Source organism: Tachypleus tridentatus, chromosome 9, assembly GCF_004210375.1.
Source record: "Tachypleus tridentatus isolate NWPU-2018 chromosome 9, ASM421037v1, whole genome shotgun sequence".
NCBI classification, from domain to species: domain Eukaryota; kingdom Metazoa; phylum Arthropoda; class Merostomata; order Xiphosura; family Limulidae; genus Tachypleus; species Tachypleus tridentatus.
Window position 1 is genome coordinate 37,928,184 of NC_134833.1, and position 21,633 is coordinate 37,949,816.

The 21,633-nt window shown below is 34.3% G+C and overlaps 1 protein-coding gene across 5 annotated transcripts in view; it reads left to right on the forward strand.

The window, feature by feature from the left end:
* The window catches only part of wit (kinase protein wishful thinking), a 65,441-nt gene that overhangs the window by 20,392 nt on the left and 23,416 nt on the right, over positions 1-21,633 (forward strand). For all 5 annotated transcript variants that reach the window (XM_076453817.1, XM_076453816.1, XM_076453815.1 and 2 more), the window contains exons 6-8: positions 1,630-1,812; positions 5,524-5,693; positions 18,754-18,901. In XM_076453817.1, the coding sequence (XP_076309932.1) occupies positions 1,630-1,812; positions 5,524-5,693; positions 18,754-18,901 (501 nt within the window). The remainder of the gene's footprint in view (positions 1-1,629; positions 1,813-5,523; positions 5,694-18,753; positions 18,902-21,633) is intronic.

Below are 21,633 nucleotides of genomic sequence, written 5' to 3' on the forward strand. Positions count from 1 at the left end.
TAGGCTAGAACACAGTGTGACATATGAAATTTAAAAGTAAGTAAGGAAAGTGTGTTACTCTGAATTTTACTTTTGTTTACTCTTGAAATAGAATGTTTTTGGAGACCCTGTGTAAGCACATCTAGTTTGCATAAGTATATTAATTGTAATGAGTGTTACAAAACCTGGTAACATTTAGTTATATTAATGTTACAAAATACATGCCCATTTGCTTAATACAGCATAGGAAAATTAATCATACATTACAGAAATTTGTGCATGTGTGTTGCATAGATTCTTTGGGTTTTGGCTTTACACTTCTTTTAAGCTGTGACATCCTGTATAATAACTCTTGAAAGTTATAACTAAATATAATCAGAATATGCGGATTAGAACAATTATTCTTTGCATTTTGTGTGAATTTAAGTATAACACTAGTTTTTGAAATAACTGTGTGACAGTTATATCTGATTAACTAAGAAAATGTTTCTTACAACAATTAACATTACAACAAGACCTGTTTTTATACTTTAATGTTCTGTTGAAATAAGTTATACCTATATTGCAGTGCTCATGAGGAAGACTAATAAAAAGTATAAAATGGACCTTTTATATTTTTAAGTCCCACACATTTAGTGTGAGAAAGGTGAACAACTATATTTTTAAGCCTTGTACATTAAGAACGTATTAGATAGCTAAGTTATTGCAGTGTGATTGACTAGAGATAGCTTTATCTAAGTGAGTTAATTACAGTTGTGTTTTTCGCAAAATGTTTTGGCATTTTAGCTGTATTTTAGCCAAATGCTCATACTTGTAAGTTTCATAATTTGCTTACCTAACAATTCTACAATGAACATTTTTTTAGGTGTTCTGCAATTGAAAGTAATTAAATAATAAATTATTTAGTTATTATTAACCACAGGTATTTTTATATGTGACATTGTGAAATCAACTTTCTATTTTTACAACAGATCTTTTTACTTTATCAGGCAACATATAGCTTAGTGGTTAACATGACAAACTGGAATTTTGAGTCTGTGATTTATTCCCAGAGCACAGAATCATGTTCTTTACTTTGGGGCAGGGGTGGGTTATAAGAGTGATGGCCAACTCCCACTGTTCAGTATCAGGGTGACAAGAGTTGTTGGAGGATGCTGTTGACTAGCTGCAGATTTCTATTTCATCAGTTCAGAATGAGGAACAGCTATCACATAGCACTTGTGTATGTTTGCACTTCATTGAATAAGATATTTATAAAGACCAATAGTCTTAGTCAATACCTTAACATTGAAACATGATCTGATGTTAAGGAATTAAATGATGAAAGTGATTTAAGATTGGTACATTGCATTACTTATGTGAACTTTTTCTTTCCTAAATATAATTTAAAGATACAAATGTACTTTGTAGCAACATGTTGTGAGAAGAAACAAAAATTTGCAGACTTGTCTGTGATACCAGAAACTTGGAAAGGTGTATTTTGTATCAAAAACAGATTTAAAATCACTCAGTATTATATTAACAGTATACGATTTCTGAACAGATATTGATCTAACGAAGTATGTATGGAATTATAGTGAAACAAAGAATGAATGAAAATTATCGATTGATATTTAGACTGTTTTTATACAGTACAGTTTATGGTTTTAGGGTCGGAAGAGAGGATTGGTGAAGATGGTCAAATAGAATACCTACTTGTGATTTCATATGCTTCTAATGGCTGCTTACAAGACTATTTGTGTAACAATACAATTGATTGGCCAACTCTTTGTAAGATGATGCAGTCAATTACTCAAGGACTTGCTTATCTTCATTCTGATATTTGCAAAGGAGGTTAGTGTGATTCACTTATGAGCTTCTTTAGGCTATACAATTTTAGACATGTTTACCAAATTAGAGAAACTGTAGTAAATTAATACTTCCTAATGTTTTGTGTTATTTTTTATTGGTAGTCTGTAAACAATCTAAACTCTAATCTGTATAACAGTATTTTAATTTTGATACAAAAGTACATTTCATAACTTTTTAACAAGCATTACAGTCATGTGGTTAAATAAAAGTGTGATTAATTTATATAGCTGATTGTATCAGATATATGCAAACTATTAATTAAGGTTTAAAAAATTACTTCAGAGACTGACTGACTTAGAAGAAAGATGCTCCCCAGTTGCACAGCAGTATGTCTGTGGACTTGAACCACTAAAACCTGGGTTTTGTTACCCATAGTGAGCAGAGCACAGATAGCCCATTGCAAAGCTTTGTGCTTAATTCCAAACAAATAAGAAGGTTTATGGTTCTAAGGAAAAATTAACACATAGTTTAGTGGAAAACCATTCATTTATGCAACTGAAGAAATGACTATAATTTATAGATTCACAAACAAGTATAAATTAAAATAAGTGAAAAGGAAGTTCACTTAAAGTATGTTGAAATCCCACTGTTAATTTTTTGCACATTTTGTGATGCCTTACAGAAATGGAGAAAGGTTCTTAAAATTCATCACTGAGCATGAACCATACTTTAACTTGTTGTAAATATCCAGGTGTGTTATTGTTTTATTGCATTGTAAAGGAAAACAAATATCCAGAATGAAACTGTTTGAAACATAACTTCCTACAGATGTGATACTTATGAGCTTGCTTCTATGAAAATTTGTTTGTTTTCATGCTTTCTTTTAAAACTTTTCAATAATTTTTATTTTATAAAACTACAAACTTTATAAACTTGTTTTGATTTGGAAACACAGTAAGCAATTTCACTGTGTTTTAGATTACTGGCTTACAAGTAAAAATAAGTTATTTTACAATATCAAAGTTATAAGAAGTAGACTTATTGTTAATTAGAAGGTTTCATGTGACATATAAAATACATTTTAAAATTATGTTTTACATTGAAGCAGTTGCTTAATGAGAGAACAGACTGATAAGTATCAACCTTGTCAATAAACAAATCTGATATTTTTGAGTGTAAAAGGATCTAAGTAAATCTTTACTTATAAGTAGAGAAGTTTTTCATGAATAAGATAATATCACAATATTATATTACATCATATAATAAAGCAAACTTTGAAAGAAATATAAGTAATGGTTGTGGTGGAGTTAATGGAAGTTGTTCACAAACATTGTGTCTTATAGCTATGTGTCATCATGGTAACATTTTAGCATTTTGTTGTAATCTCTTTGAGAAACTTCATTGAAGTGGATCTCCTGATTTATGTCTTAAAAAAAAAGAAATTTCATGTTTAAATCACTAGCCTATATTGTTAAAGTTGAGATATGAGTAATTGCATCACACAATGACTTCTGAGATTAAAGAAACAGAGATTGGCTAAAAATGATAAAGTACACTTGTGTTGAAGTTAAAAGACATCAAATTGGTGATATTTACGTACATACAGTTACAAAATAAAAGTTTCTTATTTAATAAATTTCAACTATGATGTATTTTTTTAAAGTGTGTTGAAAAACAAGTTTATTTTCTCTATAAATTTTTAATTTTTTCAATTTTGTCCTTTGGTGAAGAGTAGTTAGCAGTATATATGTGAGTTAAGGTTAAAAGTTAGCAATTAGTAATATTATTTTGATATTTATAACTGTGTTGCAAAATAGTCATTATAATGTATTTTTAACCATTGATAAAATAGTTTATACAAATTTTCTAACTTGTTTTAAGATCAGTGTCTTCCCCCCCTTTTTTGTATTTATCATTAGAATATATTTTGATAAGTCTTTTGTGAATAATTTTAGGGTCAGTCATAACTTGTGTCCCTATAACACTTAACTAAAGTACTGTAGAACTTTATCAGATGAAATGTCAAATGTTTTGAAAAATAATAAATAAAACCAAACATATACTGCAGTTTGTACATTTCTAAAGTGTGGCTCGACATGAACATTTTGTAGGTACATGAAGTAAAGGTAATTTCTAGTTTACATTATTATAGGTATTAAAAGTTTGTTTTGTTCAACAGAAAATATTAATCTTTATCCACACTGAGAGTACTTATTGGATTGCTAAAGTATATCAAATGGATAAAGTTAAAGTATTGTTAGAACTGATTGAAAAGTATATGGTCAAGTTAAAGGCAGTGCTGATTTGTGGAGGTTTATTTATTTTAATTTAACAAATTTAATGATAATGGTATTTGTAATGGAGCAAGTCATTTTTTTATGTGAGGTATGTTGAACTAACAGCATATCAATGCAATGTGTAGAGTGAAAGGATAGCACCACACCTTAATCAAATGTCTGTCATGGTTGATGTTATTTGCTTCAGTGTGTGGATATATAAAATCTTTGTTTTTTGTTGAATTTTGTTTTATGGTACCATATTCGATATTAATATGCTGGCCAGAACCTTCATTGAAAATTTAAAATGTTTTTACTCATTCCACTAAGTTATGGATCTGTTGTTTTACATTTAAGAAGAATAATTTGTATGATTAAATAACTTTAAATTGTGATTGTTTGAATGCTACAAACACCTCACTTAATGTTTAATTTCAAATTTCAGGAGTTAATTTATAATTAGTAAAGATGAAAACATTCAAAATATATGTTAGTTTATCCAGTTGCTTCATTAGTTAATTTGAAAACATTTCTGGATTCATATCAGATAAAATGCTACCATGAAAAAAGTTTGGGTATAGATGTAGTTATCAAGAATGGCACTTTCATTGTATTACCAGGGTTAGGATGGTCTGTCTGATTTAATGTTCAGTAGTTTACAGCTTTGGTGCAATTAACAATGTGTGTTAAAGTTTAGAACTTTATTGTTTTTGCCTCATGATTTTAGTGGGTCAAATTCACCATCACCAAACTAGTTTTGAAACTGCAGCTAATTATAGAACTGTCCTTGGTTCAAAGAGTAACAGAAGGTCATGTGGCTAAAGCCACTCTGTCATGTATGGTTAGGCCATATCATTTCCATTGTTGCAGTTTCAACTATAATTGAGGAGATATCCTGTCAAAATCACTGCTGGTCTCATTAAATTTTACATAAAACTAGGTGTTACACTAACATGTGGAAGCATGAATTATCTTGGTTTTGTTTGTGGAATGTTGTGATGGTGTTCTGGGCAACTTGTTTTCACAATGAAAGTATCATTTTAATGCAACTTTCTTTGGTAACGAGTCAGTCATTGTGTTTAATTTAACATACAGTATAGTACATTGTAAGAACTTGCACTTTTGTCAACAATATGTTTATAAAGTATAATTTTTAACAAAACATTTGTCAAGAAAATGCAGAAGTGATGAAACAGTTCAGTGACATGGTGATAAAACAGAGAAGTAAGCATATATAAATTTTATGGAAGCTGTAAAATAATGGTATTTGACTTCTAATGCGATTTTTCAAAAATATCTCCAGAGTCACTGAGGTATTAATTTAATAGTTGAATGACAAGAGTTTGAGGCTTTGGATTTGAAATATTTTGCACTGTTTAAATTTGATTGGTTAAAGAAAATTTAGAGATAGAATTAATCTCGAAGATTTTGTGTACACTATTTTCTTTGTTATGATCTTTTACAACATTTATTACAGATCTAGTAAAACCATGTATTGCGCACAGAGACTTGACATCTCGAAACATTTTGGTGAATGATGACCTTTTTTGCGTTATTTGTGACTTTGGATTTGCTATTCAAATTGCTGGACCCAAGTGTACTCAGAATGGTGAACAACAAGACATGGATTCCTTATGTCTTACAGATGTAAGTTTCCTAGTGAAATTTGGTTTTGGAGAAAGAGAACTATTGTACCTTAATGTTTGACTTCATCTAATAAGTCTTTGGAGTATTTACTCATGACAGCTTTTATCTGTTACCATTATAAAGTGTTCTGGACATGTTTATGAATTACTGTTGAAGATTGGTGTTATTTCTTTCATTATTGCTGTTGATGTAAATATGAATTTGTAAGGTTGAGTTGGTGGTGTTTTATGAAAAAGAACTGTATACACAAACACATATATAGTACAGTTTAAAGTTTCACTTCAAGATATAGATATATATATAACAAATTGTAGTCTTTCTTTTCCCTAAAAAGTTTCTTTGAATGAAGAAGTTTTGGGAAAACAGCAAGGATTTTTTTACTTATGTAATGTTTTACAGATTTCCTTTGCCTTGATAACGTTTTGTATAGGCTTTTTGCTGAGGATCTGGTGATGAACTCAGATTTTAAAATGCTGTGTTAATAGCAGCAAACCAAGAGAAAAAAATTCACAATACAGTGTGTGTATTCAATGATCTAGGCATAACCTAGTGGTTAGCATATATGGACTGAGGATTTGTATTTTATGCCTCATTACCTAAATAAAGATACACTTAGTAAAGTTAGAATTATAGTAATTTTTTCTGTCAATACGTTTATAGAAACTGGGTTGATGCAAAGCACTAGCACTGTTCACATATGGTAAAACATACCATGATTGCAAACACAAATAATTAAATAGTCAGTTAACCAGTTTGTTTGTGAATGTTGATTGAATAGTATAAACATAAACTTCAGTAAAGTCATTAGAATATTTTTGTGGTCACTTACCTTGCTCAATTAACAGTGAACTTAAATCTAATGTGATGACATTTTCATATCATTTGTTGACCATGATTTTTAGGTAAAAATCTGCCTTTTCACAAATACTGCAACTAAAAAAAATCATTGTATATCAGAAAGTAAAAGCTTTAATTTTAAACAAACATCTACAATATATCTCTACTAAGCCTTAAGCAATATCCAGTTGACTTCTTTATTCCATACTGATAATGAAAACAAATTTCTCCAAACATTGTACATTTGTTACTGTGTTAAAGTTTTGATAAAGCTTATCTTAAGTTATCTGATGAGCCTTTATTGAAGAAAATTTCTGTAGCTTTTGAATAAATATAATTTGACATAAAAATACTTTCATTATCCACAGATGAAAGTAACATTTGTAAAAAGTATAAAGGCTTACTTAAACCTATACATTTTACTCTATTGTGATGTGAAAGTTTATTTCTTGCTGTATCCAATCATGTTTAAACTTTCATTATACTTGTTTTTAAGAGCTGTTCCATAAATAAATGATCAAATCACTTGATGTGGTATTACAAGAAGGTGCCAACCAAGGCTTGTATAAGTGCTATGAAAAATACTTGAAATTCAAGAAGTGGGTTGTATATATTCTCAAGGAGTGATTGGTTTTTAGTAAAAATAAAGTTATGCTTTGGAGTGTGTAGAAAAATTCAAAAAATAAGTAACAGGTGGATTCTTCACAGGTAAAACTCTACTGATGTGTAGAAATGAAAATATGAATTACACCAAAGAAATGAAAAAAATAAAATATGGAGTATAGAATATTTGAGTTAAAATTGTTGAAGTATATTTAGAATTAATATATAAAACTGTCCTTAAAATTTATCTCAAAATTTTATAAAGATGTAAGAAGTATGAAAAGTCACAAGAAATCCTGTTTTTAGACCTTAGACCAATAATTTAGAATTAAGTTACTTTTTTAACCCTAAACTTTATACTTCAGAATGTGTCATACATACAAGTTAGGGTACTGTATTGTTTAACTTTTAGAAGTAATGTAAGCTTCATTCACTTATTGCTTAGTTACAGGTACAATATTTAAAACTCCAACATTGAAATAAACTGTTGAGACAGTTGTAAGTCTGTGGATTTCTGATGCCAAAATCAGGAGTTTGATTCCCCTCAGTAGATACAGCAGGTAACTTACACAGAATTGTTGAAATAAGTGACTTAGAAATGACCGTTTGGTGTGGATTCCTGTACGTGGTGAGGGGACTTCCTAGGGAAGGTTCTGTTCTTTCAGCTTATCTCCTCTGGGATCTAAACTTCCGCCCACATGTTTGCCATGTGTGGTGATCCGTGAAGGGAAAGGAGAAGATCCTGGTGGTTGAGAGGCCAACCCTAACACACCACTTTGGCCTTGAATTTCTGTAGATGGATAGCCTTGGGGTGGCCCTCTAGGGTCAACCAAGTACTACCATTGGATTTTCTCAACAGGTGTTGTGGACATTGTATCTGATGTTGGTGTTTGAGTACGGTGCTTATGAAACCCTGGTGCTGCTGCAGTATTCTTGTTTGGCATAGTAATGTGTCCCCTTGTAGGGCTCCAAGGTGGGTGGGTTCATTGACACAGATATATTCCTTTTTTATCAAAAAGTCCTAAAAAAACATAAATAAAATAGTTAAAAAACAGTCCATAGGTGAATGATTACACCTTGAAGGTTCAGAGCAGCAATTTTCGACATCTTTAACACCTCATTTTCTTATCCTACTTTCTCTTTCGGACAAACCTTTAGGGCAAGTGTCCTCCTTTTTCATTCAGAAGGGACTAGAGGGACTTGCTGGTTCTCCAAAGTCAGTAAAGAAACTTTGATCTGGTGACATATTGGTGGAAACATCCACATCTCAACACAGTGAACTCCTCTTGCATTCAAAGGCGATTAGGGTTATACCTATTGAGGTTACATCTCATGCTACTTTGAATTTATCACGAGGATTTATTGTTGAGAGGGATTTAAAGAACATCCCCAAGTCAGAAATTCTTGCTGGTTTATCCACCTAAGGAGTTTCTGCAGTGAGGTGTATCTTCACTCACAAAAATGGAATTATGATGCCAACCAATGTCTTCATTCTGACATTTGCATCACCACGTTCACCTGCTACCATCAAGGTAGGTTTTTAATTGCAGGGTATAGCCATACGTTACAAACCCTCTTGGATGTTTCAAGTGTCAGCAGTTTGGACACTTGAAGATGTCATGTCGTGGTTCCTTGACGTGTGCTCATTGTAGTGGCAAGGACCATGATGCCTGTGAGTGTGGAATGGTCCCCATTGCATCAATTGAAATAGCTCTCATCCATCCTAATTTTGTTCTTGCCTTGAATTGATGGAAAAAAAAGAGGTGCAGCATTTAAAAACAGTTCAAAACATTACTTACCCTTAGGCTTGAAAGTGGTTGTCCATAGCTTCATTTCAGACATATGCTGCTGTATTTTGTTCCTCTACTACTGTGGGAGTACAGATGGATCTCTCTGTGCCTTCAAAAGAATTGTTCTCAAACCAAATGAAAAGGCTTTTGATCTCCATGATTAAAGTTGATGAATCAACTTCAACATCCATCTCTGTTCCTAACATACAATCCAGCAAATCCCATGATCCACTTCCTTTTGTTCCTGATATGGGCATTTTCTTGGGTACATCTTCTTCTCCCACCACAAAATGCAAAACAATCATTCATTCACATCCTCAGTTGCTGGAATCCTCTTCCAACAGGAAAGATCTGCCCAATCGACCCAGGGCAGGACCCATGGAGACTGACAGACCTCCCACGAATAAAAATAGTAAAGAAAAAAGACGTGGTTGTAAACAGAAGGGTTCTCCCCCAATTTGCCTACACATAAATAGGAATGGCCACCTTGATATAATGGAACTGTCAAGGTATATGTTCTAATCTGAATGGCATCAAAACACTGATTGCTTCCTACCATCCTGTATGTCTTTCCTTACAGGAAACGTTTCTGAAACCTGCCAATACAGTAACCTTTTGGCAGCTTTCTTTGTGCAGAAATGACAGGCTGTGAGATAGACGAGTACATGAAGGGGTGGCCCTGTTGGTTGATCAGCATGTGCCCACCCAGTCTTTGCCACTCGACACACCTTTGGAGGCCGTAGCCATCCGTGTTCCTTTGGTCGTATCATTACTGTTTGTTCTTTCTACCTGTTGCCTAGAGAGACCCATGATCAATTAAACTTTGCTCTCATTGAACAGTTGTCATCTCCTTTTTTAATCCTGGGGGACTTTAATGGACATCATCCCCTCTTGGGAAGTGCTGATATAGATAGGAGGGGTTGCTCTGCAGATCATATCTGCTCTGATCACAACCTTTCTTTTTTCAATAGTGGTTTGTTTACTTATTTTCATGCACTTTGTCAGTCCTTTACTGCTACTGATCTCTCAGTTTGTTCCCCTTCACTATTCTCCCATTTTTCATGGAGGATTGACAATAATCCAGGAGGCAGTGATCATTTTCCTATAATTTTGAGAGAGACTGGCCGTGGTCAGTGCCACCTGATTCACATGCCTGGTGAAAGTTGGATCATGCAAACTGGCCCTCTTTTACTGCTTTTACAGATCTTGATTCTGCCATTGTCTGTAAGCCATCAATAGACGACTGTGTGGCAGCAGTAACTGACTGTATTATACAGGCAGCTACTCAGTACATTCCTAAAACCTTGACATGTTTTCCATGATATCCTCATCTGTGGTGGAATCTTGCATGCCACATGGCACAGAAGACTCAAATGTGGGCCTGGGATACTTTTCATAGGTATCCCACATTCTTGACAGCATTGCTTTATGGCAGTCTCATGCACATGCTTTGTGGGTAAGACATCAAAGCCAGAAGGACTCTTGGATTAAGTTCACAACCAGTATATCTTCTACTACCAATTCCAAAGTCATATGGGACAAAATTCGAAAGGTCAGTGGGCAATATAATTCTGTCCCCCTCTCGATCTTGTTCTCTGATGGCCAGGAAGTAGCTGATATCTGGAACATCATCAATACTCTAGGTGAAAGCTTTTGCCAGGTATCTAGCACTTTTGCTTCTTTCTCCATCTTCTTAGCCATCACAACTTGAGCAGAGTGATCACCTCTTTCTTTAGAGCTGATTGTCTCTATGACTATAATCTTATCTTTACACTGGTGGAACTCAAACTGGCCCTTCATCAGTCTGGTAGTACATCGGTTGGACCTGATGATGTACACTGTGAAATGCTGCGCTATTTATCTCCTGCTTCTCTTGCTATTGTTTTGACTGTTTTTAACCATATCTGGCAGGAGAATGTTTTTTTCTGGTGCCTGCTCCAGGCTGTTCTACTTTCTCTAAGCCTGGGAAGGATCCCAAACTTCCTTCAAACTCTCGTCCAGTTGCTTTGACGAGCTGTCTCTGTAAGACCTTAGAGAGGATGGTTAATGCTTGTCTCATTTGGTTCCTCGATTCAAACAACCTTCTCTTGCCCATCCAATGTTGGTTCTGTAAACAGTGCTCCACCATAGACCACCTGATTCGACTTGAAATGTCAATCAGAAAAGCCTTTCTTGTATCAATATTCTTTGGCATTGAGAAGGCTTATGATACAACATGGAGGTATGGAATTTTGTGAGACCTCCATATATTTGGGTTATGTTGCCATTTGCCCATTTTTATTAAAAACTCTTTAATGGATAGGAGATTCCAAGTTCGTGTGGATTCGACATTTTCCCATTTTTTTCTATAGGAACTTGGAGTCCCTGAGAGCTGTGTTTTGAGTGTCACACTTTTTAGTATAAAGATAAATGCCATCACTGAACAACTCTCTCTCAATGTTGCAAACAGGCTCTATGTCGACGACTTTCACATCACATGTCATTATCAAACATGACTTATATTGAGTGGCAGCTACAGACTGCCCTCAGTCATTTACTGAAGTGGACCACAGCAAATGGCTTTAACTTTTCTTACTTTAAAACCGTTTGCACGCACTTTTGCTGCCAATAGGGTATTCACCTTGATCCTGAACTCCGTATCAGTGAAGTTGTGCTGCCTGTTGTCCCTGAGACAGAGTTCTTGGGGCTTATCTTTGACCGTAGCTGAGCTACCACACATCAAGTAGCTATGGGTCAAATGTGCAAGAGCACTGAACATTCTTCGTGTCCTCTCTTCCACCACTTGGGGAGCAGATCGATGTTCTGTGCTAAAGATATATTGTGCTCTTATTCAACTGAAACTCAACTATGGATCACTGGTCTATGGCTCTTCCAGAACCTTGGCCTTAAAGATGCTGGACCCCATTCATCATCAAGGACTTTGGCTCTGTGCTGGGGCTTTCTGCACTTCCCCAAATCAAAGCTTATATATAGTCTCATGAACTGTCTTCACCAGATGCTTTGAAACTTTGTTCCTTACTAAAGCAATTCCACCTGGGGTTGTGTTTTCCTTCCTCAGTGGGCCATGTTTTTTCAGAACAGACGATCTGCTATTGCTCCTTTTGGCCTTCATATCCAGATGCAGTTGGATGAATTGGGTCTCTCCTTGGATAACTTTGCTGTATCCACTGGTCAGCCCATCCTACCATGGCTTCTTATAGTCCCCAAATGTGACCTCAATGACAGCACCATTTTAAACATGTTCTGTTCCAAGTTTTATCCATAATGTTAGTGTTATTGGCAATGGTGACACTGTTTACTCCAGAAATGTTTTTAGTTTTTTTAAAGGCCTATCGTAAGTCCCTATATGTGACCTATTTTTAAGTCATATGACAAAACCAGACACTCCAGATTGGAAATACTGTCTGTTATTTGCTGAACATCTTTGAACCATTCTTCCATTCCTATTTATACAGATGGTTCAAAATCAGGTGACTGTGTTGTCTCTGCCATGGTTTTTGTGGTTCGGTGGTTGCGTGCAGAATCCCCTCTACAGTTTCTGTGTTCACTACTGAACTGTATGCCATTTCTCTTGCCCTGGATCACATAGAAGCTAATCAGTACTCAAACTGTACTATTTATACTGACTCACATAGTTCTCTTCTGGCTCTGGAATCACTTCACATTAGTTCACACCCTGTTCTTGCTGATATACAAAAGTGACTGGCCCATTTCTCTTTAACATCTATTTCTATTGGATTTTGACCATCTTGCTTCCGTAAGGATCGGAAAGAGGATGCTGTTCTAACTAGACCACACATTGATCATAGTTTATTAACCCATTGTTTTCTTTTATCTGGGATTGACGCACCAGTGTGTAGTCTCTGTAACACTCAAGTTATAATAAGCCACATTTTACTTTCTTGCCTTCGTTAGAACTCTCAATGACGGCACCATTTTAAACATTTTCTGTTCCAAGGTTTGTGTATAATGTTAGACAGTGTTATTGGTGATGGTGACTCTGTCCACCTTGAAAATGTTTTTAGTTTTTAAAGGCCATTATTGTTTTTAATGCTATTTAAGTTTTTAAATTTGTACATTAGACCTTTTTTAATGTGATTCCCTTTTAAGAATCACAGTCCATCTAGTTCGATTTGAAATTAGAAAATGGCCGTAATGTCAAATAACTCGAAACTAGGACTGGAAAGGCAAACTTCATGTGACCAGCGTTGCTGTTTGAACTACCCGTTAGTCATCCTGGCAATTTATTATTACAATTTTACTTCAAATCTTTTAGAATTTTTATTACTTTACTTTTTGAAAATGGCTATAACATCAAATAACTCAGAACCAGGACTGGAAAGGCCAATTTCAGGTGACTGATGTTGGTTTTTGTACTTACCTGTTAGTTTTCCTGGCAAGTTATGATAATTACAATTATGCTACAGGAAGTCTTTTACAACTTGTATTACTATAGTTTTTCTCTGAATGTTGTAGACTAGATGTAAACATTGGTTTTATGCTTCTTTTTTTTTTTTTGTACTTTGTTTTGTTTTACCTTAATTTCCTTTTATGATTTTACTAAATTTACTTTAATTTTAACTTTTTACCTGATGTTTGGTGCAGATAGCCTAGTTGCTTTGTGCTGTAAAACACCAAACCAACCAACCAAACAATCGAGAAGTGAATAAAACCTTCATAACTTTTTATTTATTAGGTAGTAATTAGTATTCCAGAATGTATCTCCACTGACATTTATAGTTATTACCTCCAGGATCTCCTCTTTACTTTTCTAAGTTGAGGCTGTCCATTATTTTACTTGTTGTGAGGTGGAGACGTATATTTGGTCTGAGACTGCTTCTACAGTTGATTAAAGACATTCTGGATAGAATTTGGATTCACATTTTTTGGTTACATGGTTTACTAGATCAACTTCTCACAGGGCTAGTTTGTATCAGCCACCTCCTGCTCTCTTTCTTCAGTTAATCAGTTATTGTTGTGAGGCTTTCCTTGGTTGCATTTGAGTCCATTACTTCCTTGGTGGCACAGAGGTGTGAGAGCAACAACTTTGATTTATTTTCTTCACCTGATATTGCTCTTCATGCTGAGAGGTTTACTACTCAGTTATGTGATGGGTTAGGTGTGCCTTATATGCCACATTTGTTGGAATGGATCACAGTTTTCTTGGATTTCTTTGATCCTCACTACTGTTATGACATATTAATCTTTTCTCCAAATTTTATCAAAAGCCTTTAAGCATATCCTACATCAATTTTATGATGAATTGTGTCCTTTGATGGCTTCTACTGTGTTTTCCTGGCTTGTGTGCAGTTGGTTAGAGATACTTTCTTGAACGGAGTTCATCTACCTATTGCTGCTCTTGATGAGTTTTGTGAAGTACATTTTCTTTGTACCTTGATATTTGCAAGCATTTCAATGGTATTGAAGCCATGGACTGATGTTGCTTATTTGCATTCATTCTTTTTATCATTACCCAGTGACTTTATTTGATTCAGTTGGAAGTCATGTAGCAACTGTTTTTTGTGTGTACCAACCCCAAGTTTCAGCTCCTTGATATGTTGGTACTCAAAATAGATTCTATCCTTATTTTAGAGACTCTTCAGCTTGGGCAGACTATTGCAAATGGCATCAGTGACTAACCTATCTCAGTGGGATCTGTGGAAGTGTGGTTATAAAATTTTCTGGACATCTAGAATTCCTTCACCATATACCCATGGATACTTAGGTTTTTAAGTCAGGGTTAACCAATCAGCTCATCTCTCCACCTCCATTATCCTCCCAACTTGTGGCATTTTCATCCCTGTCATATCTGCAAAGTGTGGACCTTTGTTCCAGAGCTGTCAGAGGGTTGTAGGTCAAAGGGGCAATACAGAGAGCCAATCCTGTTCTTCCAGGATTTTATTCACATTTATTTGTTGTTTCCAAAATGACAGAAGATTGGTATCTGATCATTGATATTTTTTGGCTCAACAAAGTTTTAGATCCTTTGAGGTTCAGAATGGAGCCATTTTTCTCACCTTATGTTAGCATTCTTCAGCAGGTCTGTGGTTGGTCAAGTTAAATATGGCTGATGCACAACTACACATTTCCATAGCAAAGTCATCCTGCCACTATCTACGTTTCATGCACAAGGTTAGGTTTTGCAGTTCATGGTTCTGCCCTTTGGCCTAGCATCTGCATATGTCTTTTACAGAGTTGTATGAGCTTTTCCATCTTCATTGTTTGGGCTTATACATAACACCATTATATGGACAACTGGCTACTTCTAGCTCCATCTTTCTTGTCAGGTGGTGGAATAGCACACTCAGATTCTCTTTTCAGAAACCAATAAGGTTTGCTTTTTTATCAGAGCCAAAAAACCAATTCTAATTCCAACTCAATACATAGTCCATCTAGGTGTCTTTTTCAATACTTAAGTTGGGCTCAGCTGGCTCCCATATGCTCCATGCTATGAAATGGACAGTCAGGCTGTTAGTCACGTTTTCTTCTCCTACTGTGCATATAGCTTTCTCTTTTGGTGATGTGGACATTCTTCAAATCTTTAATCCCTTTGGGATGAGAACATGTTATCCCTTTAGTGGTCACTGCATGACCAATGGATTGTGAGCTGCAATCCAGTGGATCATCTAGTCTCTTTACACAGAAGCAACATCTTAGATTTCAAGTGGTAGTTGGATTGAAACAATATTAGAGTAGGTGTTTCTATACCCACCCCTCTTCACAAATGTATCACTTCAGTGATAATGTGCTTGTATGAATGGTCAAGAATTCCAAGGTTTATAGAGGAACAATCAGTCTTTCTTCCACACATCAGTATTTTAGAACTTCTTGCTGTGCTTTGATCCATTACTTGTCATATGCTGTAATAGTTCCAGATTGGTTGGCCCAACAATGGTTTCTTCTTCAGTATCTTCAAGAGTGTCCACCTCTGACACTTCCTTTATGGCCATCTCTGTTGAGATAATCCAATCCAGCGTTTTGCACTCAGACATTCCGAAGCTCAAACTTCATGCATGAAAGTTACCTGATCCTTCAATTGGCATTTGGGTTTAACTTTGAAATTTGCCTTAATTTTTCTGTAGAACCACAACTGCCATCTGTCAGTAAAAATGCACATGCACTTATCGCTAGTGGTGTCTGATGAGGAAATTAAACCCACTTTACTCAAATGTGCTGTTTCTTGTTTTTTGATGTGGCTTTTTGCGAAATGGCTTTATATAAGGCAGCATTATCAAATACTTTTTAGTATTATAAATATCATAAATTCTTTGAGTCTCCAGTGCTATCTGGCTTTCTCAAATCATTTTGCTTCTCTCAACCCAAAAAACTTTTGTTATTACCTAAATGGGATATTAGTGATATTATAAATTTATTATTGACATCAATTACTGCCTTTAGCCTCGTATGTTGTGTATTACCTTTCCCTTAAAGTGTATTTTATGTTGCTGCTGGCCTGTGGACATCATAGGTTAGAGTTGTTTGCACTGCATGTGCATAGTACTCTTTATCACTTTACTTGTGTCCTTCTATTCCCAGATAGTTTCTTCCTTCCTGAGACTGGCATCCATGGAAGGGGATAAATCCTTCTTGTTAAGTCAATTGCTGGCTATTTATTACCTCTACAACAACTTGAATCCCAGCTACTTGTTGTGTCCCATTAGCACCCTGATTATTTTAAGTTATGTGGCTTGCATTGACTTTTATTCATTGGGATGCTTTTGTTTCCCACAATTTATGCCTAGGTACCTTAACCTTTAAATGGCAGCCATCATTGATTGATGATGTTAACTACAACATTCCTGCTGTTTAAAGGTTAAAGAGGTGGGTTTACAAATTGATCCACTTTGCCTCTTCTGGACTATACTTACAGGTGAGGAGGAAACTTCTGTGTCATGTCTCATCAGATTTGTTGCATTTCTGTCTTTAACTGCCTTATTGAACTGCATGCTGGAGGACATTGTATGGGCTGCTATGTGGACTTTTCCTAATATTTCTCTCTGACACTATTTATGCTATCTGCCTGTTTCTTTTTTCATGGGTCTTTGCCTACCCCTTGTGGCTCGTTAGACCACAGCTACTATATTATAAGGAGGGGAGAGTATTTTTTATTTTCCAGAGTTCCTTACTTCTTCACTAAATTCCACTCTGTGGCAAGTGTTGCTCAGGTAAGTTTGCTTTAATCAATCCAGTTTTTCACTAACAACCATTATTTCACTATACTTACTACCAGTTGCAATGGGCTCTGTAGAAAAGAAGTGTTCTATAAGACCACCTAAAAGCTCATCAGGTGGTATTATCATACTATTCTGGACTGCCACAGATTGACTAAAGCTAAAATTTTAATCTTAATGTGGTACATCCATGATCTATGCAGATGCTTTCTGTGTGAATAATGCCTTCACTAGCCTTTCCACCTTCTTAATGTGGGATTCTAGCTATGAGTGTTAGTGGAGGTAAGTATGATTTGAAAGTTGACATTTTCCTAAATTGAAAATGAATTTTCCAGTTGTACTTAGCTGATACTCTCCCATCCTTTCATACCACTAAGAGACAGTGTAGAGACTGGAATAGTATGTCTTGAAAAAGTGATAAATTATCTGAATCGGGTTCTTATATACAGTACCAGGATAGAGGGTGTATTGACATAGGTGGTGAGTACCACAAGACAAATATTGCTAAGGGCAATTGAGGGAGATATAAAAGACTGGTGTCAGTGATAAAGAATCAGACCAATGTGTAGATGGGTAAAAATAAAACCCTGGAGATTTAGAAATAGCTGTAAGTGTCAGAAGTGGTTAAGTATTATTGGAAATACATTTTCAATTTAGAAAAATGTTAACTTTTTGTATGTTCATCAAGTAGCTTAAATATAAGGTCAAATGACATAAAACTTTGAATGACATCAGGTCATTTTGATGACCTGTTACATAATTTTTTATTCTGTATTTATAAATAAGTTAATTTTGAAATTATGATGTTAATTGTAAAACTCATTATATACTGATATTCATTTATATATTTATTAATTTTAAAATGTGATTTATTGAAAGTATGAAACAATTCACATAAAATATAGAGATTTAGTCTGAATTTGTTGTTTTCCTTTTCAAATTAAAGTAATGTATTGCTTATGTTTTTGCAGTTTCTATGTTATTAACAGTATAAAATACTTAAAGCAGTCTTAAAAAATCAGTTTATTTTGAAAAATTTTGATGGTTTATATGATGAAGCTTTAATAATACTTTAGCATCATAATTTTATATTTACCAGGTAGAAAGATTAAAAAACACAACTGAGGCACCAAACAATAATTTTGCTTTTGAAGCTATAACTAAATTAACATATAAAGAGCACTGACACATTGAATTGTTAATCAATTCAGACAGCATTTTATTTTCAGTATGGATCTGCATGTAGTTATACACATTATAAAATGTCATATTTGTTGAATAATGATAGATTATAAAGAACATACAAGTCAGAAAATTCTCTGCTTTTATTCCATCTCTTCAGTTTCAACCCAAACCAGAATTTAAGATTTTGTCTGTAGATACTGCCAAAGTGATGACCATTCAGAAAAAAAAAGTAATTGGAATTCATATATGTTAGTTTTGTACAGTGCAATGTTAGCAATGCCACAAACAGTTCAAAGACATGGGACCCATTGTACTCTTAATGGCAGATAGTTCTGCTTTATGTGAAGATGCTGTAGCTAAAAAAATATAATGTTTGTCTTAAGTTTATATCAGTAAATTGTGTTTTAATTCTAATACTATGAATAAAAACAAAGTTTCAGTGAAACTTTGTACTTAGTAATTTGAACATTCCAGGTTGGAACCTTGCGATATATGGCACCAGAAGCCCTTGAAGGAGCTGTGAATTTAAGGGATTGTGAGTCTTCTCTGAAACAAGTTGATATGTATGCATTAGGCTTAATCCTGTGGGAGATTGCTACACGTTGTTCTGACTTGTATCAAGGTAACTAATGCAATTATTTTAAAGAAAGCCTTTTTGTTTTCATTTGAAATACACTGGTTAAAAGAACAAATAATTAGTTTAAATCTACAGTTCTAAAATAATTTCAGTTTTCTTTCTCAGTTCATTTTTTTTATACTATTCAATTATCTGATAATTTGTGTGATCTTGCATACAATGAGTGGGTCATTGAGTGTGTTGTTTGTATCAGGTTCTTAAACACTGGGGATGCAAAGGAACGTATCATTGTTTAAATAATATAGTATTATAACTGTTTTTGTTGCTTTATGATTGACTGTAAATTTTTCAGGTAGTATTTATGTTTTCTAATTATTATATTTTAACATTCCTCACTTAAAACCATATATATAAAGCAGAGAGCCAGTCACAATAAACTAAATTTAGTGGGTTTTAGTAACATCCTAATCATGCAAGGTTTTGCAGCTATACAGTACTAAAAAAGGATAGGTTTGTAGTATGTGAAAAAAAAGTATTTTGTATGTGATGTTTTGTGTGTGAATGTCTGGGATAAAGCAGGATTAAATTTAAGTAGTTTTGGTAAAATGTGGCTTGATGCTAAAGAAAGGTTGAAATTATCCACTACCTATAAATGGTCTTTCAATCAGGCAGTTGGGCATAACCAACAATTATCTGTACTTCTAGCACTTGTGAATATCAGTTTTGGCTCATTCTAGTAATAAGATACCTGTACCTAGACTGAATCAAATGTTCACTTCTGAAATTTAATTATATGTTAGTGTAAGACAATTAGAAGCAAGTTTTTTATGGACAGCTTGTATTCTGGCTGTTCAATAATGTACATTCTACTCAGCAAGGCACACAATAACTTGCTTAAGTGTGGTACAAAGAGCACCTCCATTGTCTTGATGATGTTTGGAGCAAGGTCCTTTTCACAGTTCGCCCTAGAGCCAGATAATGGGCATGATCATTTGGAGAGAATCTAGAACAAGGTTCAACTCCATTTGCTTAGAAGAATGTGACATATAAGATAGTACCACACATTGTAGAAACAGAACTGTATGTCTATGTTTGTACATTTTATTCTATAGCAAGTAGATTATGCCCATTCCCACTGTCTTTAGCTTGTTGATACATTTCTTGAAAAAGAAAAAATCTGCAAATAATTAAACTTCAGTCCAGTTAAAGATGGGTGAAATGCTTTTAGAAGATTAGACTTAGATAACACCAGACAATAACATGTCTTGGAAAGACAGGACCAACACAACCTTGGATAATATTACTCTGATGTTAAACATACAGCATCATGCCTGTTTGTTACTGGTGAATATTCTTTATATTACAGTGAAATGTTCTGTACTATAAGAGGTATAAAACTTCTAACAAATATTTATCCATAAGCATTTCAGATCCTATGATGAATCATCAGATGGCTGATTTGCATAAAAATAAACTTAAGGGTGATTGGCAGTATAATGTAAAAGTGATTTTGTGTTCAGTAGAATGCAGCCTGGCATGGCCAGGTGGTTAAAGTGCATGACTCATAATCTGAGGGTCACAGGTTCAAGTCCTTGTGACACCAAACGTCCTTACCTTTTTTGCCATGGAGTTATTATAATGCGATGGTCAATCCCACTATTCATTGGTAAGAGTATCCCAAGAGTTGGCAGTAGGTGGTGATGATTAGTTGCCTTCCCTCTAATCTTACACTTCTAAGTTAGGGATGGCTTGCAGTGATAGTTCTTGTGAAACTTAACAAGAAATGAAAACAAACCAATACAATTTCGTATCTCGTCTTACATTACAGCTTTTCTTAAATTAATTGACCTCTCTGTGTGCAAATTTTCAGTAACAGTAGCCTTAATACTCCCACCTACCCTCACATATTTAACATGAGGCAGCTGCATTACTGCATGGAAACAATCCTCTATCAGTATGAGCAAGATGCAACTCCTAACTTACCTTATTCCCTCTCTACAGCTTAAGGCAACTTCACTTAGTTGGCACTCAAGGTGTTAAAAAGTTTGTTTTCTTTTAATATTTGTTACACTTCATGTCTACAAATTTTCTCGTGTTTCTTTGAAGCTCCCTGTGTTTAATTTTCTACTTCTACATATAATAACAAATTGTCTTATTTCATTCAGTGAAAATGTTTTATTCATATCAGAGCTGCTTTTATACATTGTAGGATCAGTTTTATTAGGTTTAAGCATTTGGGCATATTAAATTGTGTTTGGTTTTTACAGAAGTTCATGAGAGATTAAAAACTGAGAATCACTATATGTGGTATATTAAAATATACTGTATGCTGATAAAATTTTAAATGCAGTAAGATTCCCTAACTGAATGAATATGAGGTTAATCCACATGGCTGAACCCATAATGGAAAAGGAGTGTGGACTATAATTCCAAAATTACCATGGGTATCTACACAAAATGTGGAAAACATTTAGCAAAATATACATGATTGAGGTATGCAAAAAATCAGTTATACTTAAGATTTGTCTGTGAGTTGACAATGCCAGTCTGACTAAGACACTGACAGTTTGGGATGCAAGATGATTTTTATGCAGAGAATAAAAGTACCTTTGTCCATCTTACAGTTTGCATATTGTATTTACATAACACCTGGAACCTTCAGAATGCATATCTGTAATTGTGTTTGTCATATCTGTATGCATATTTATATAACCTTTAGATCTTTTGAAATACATATCTACAACTATTTGCAGTATCTCCTTATATTTTATCTTGTT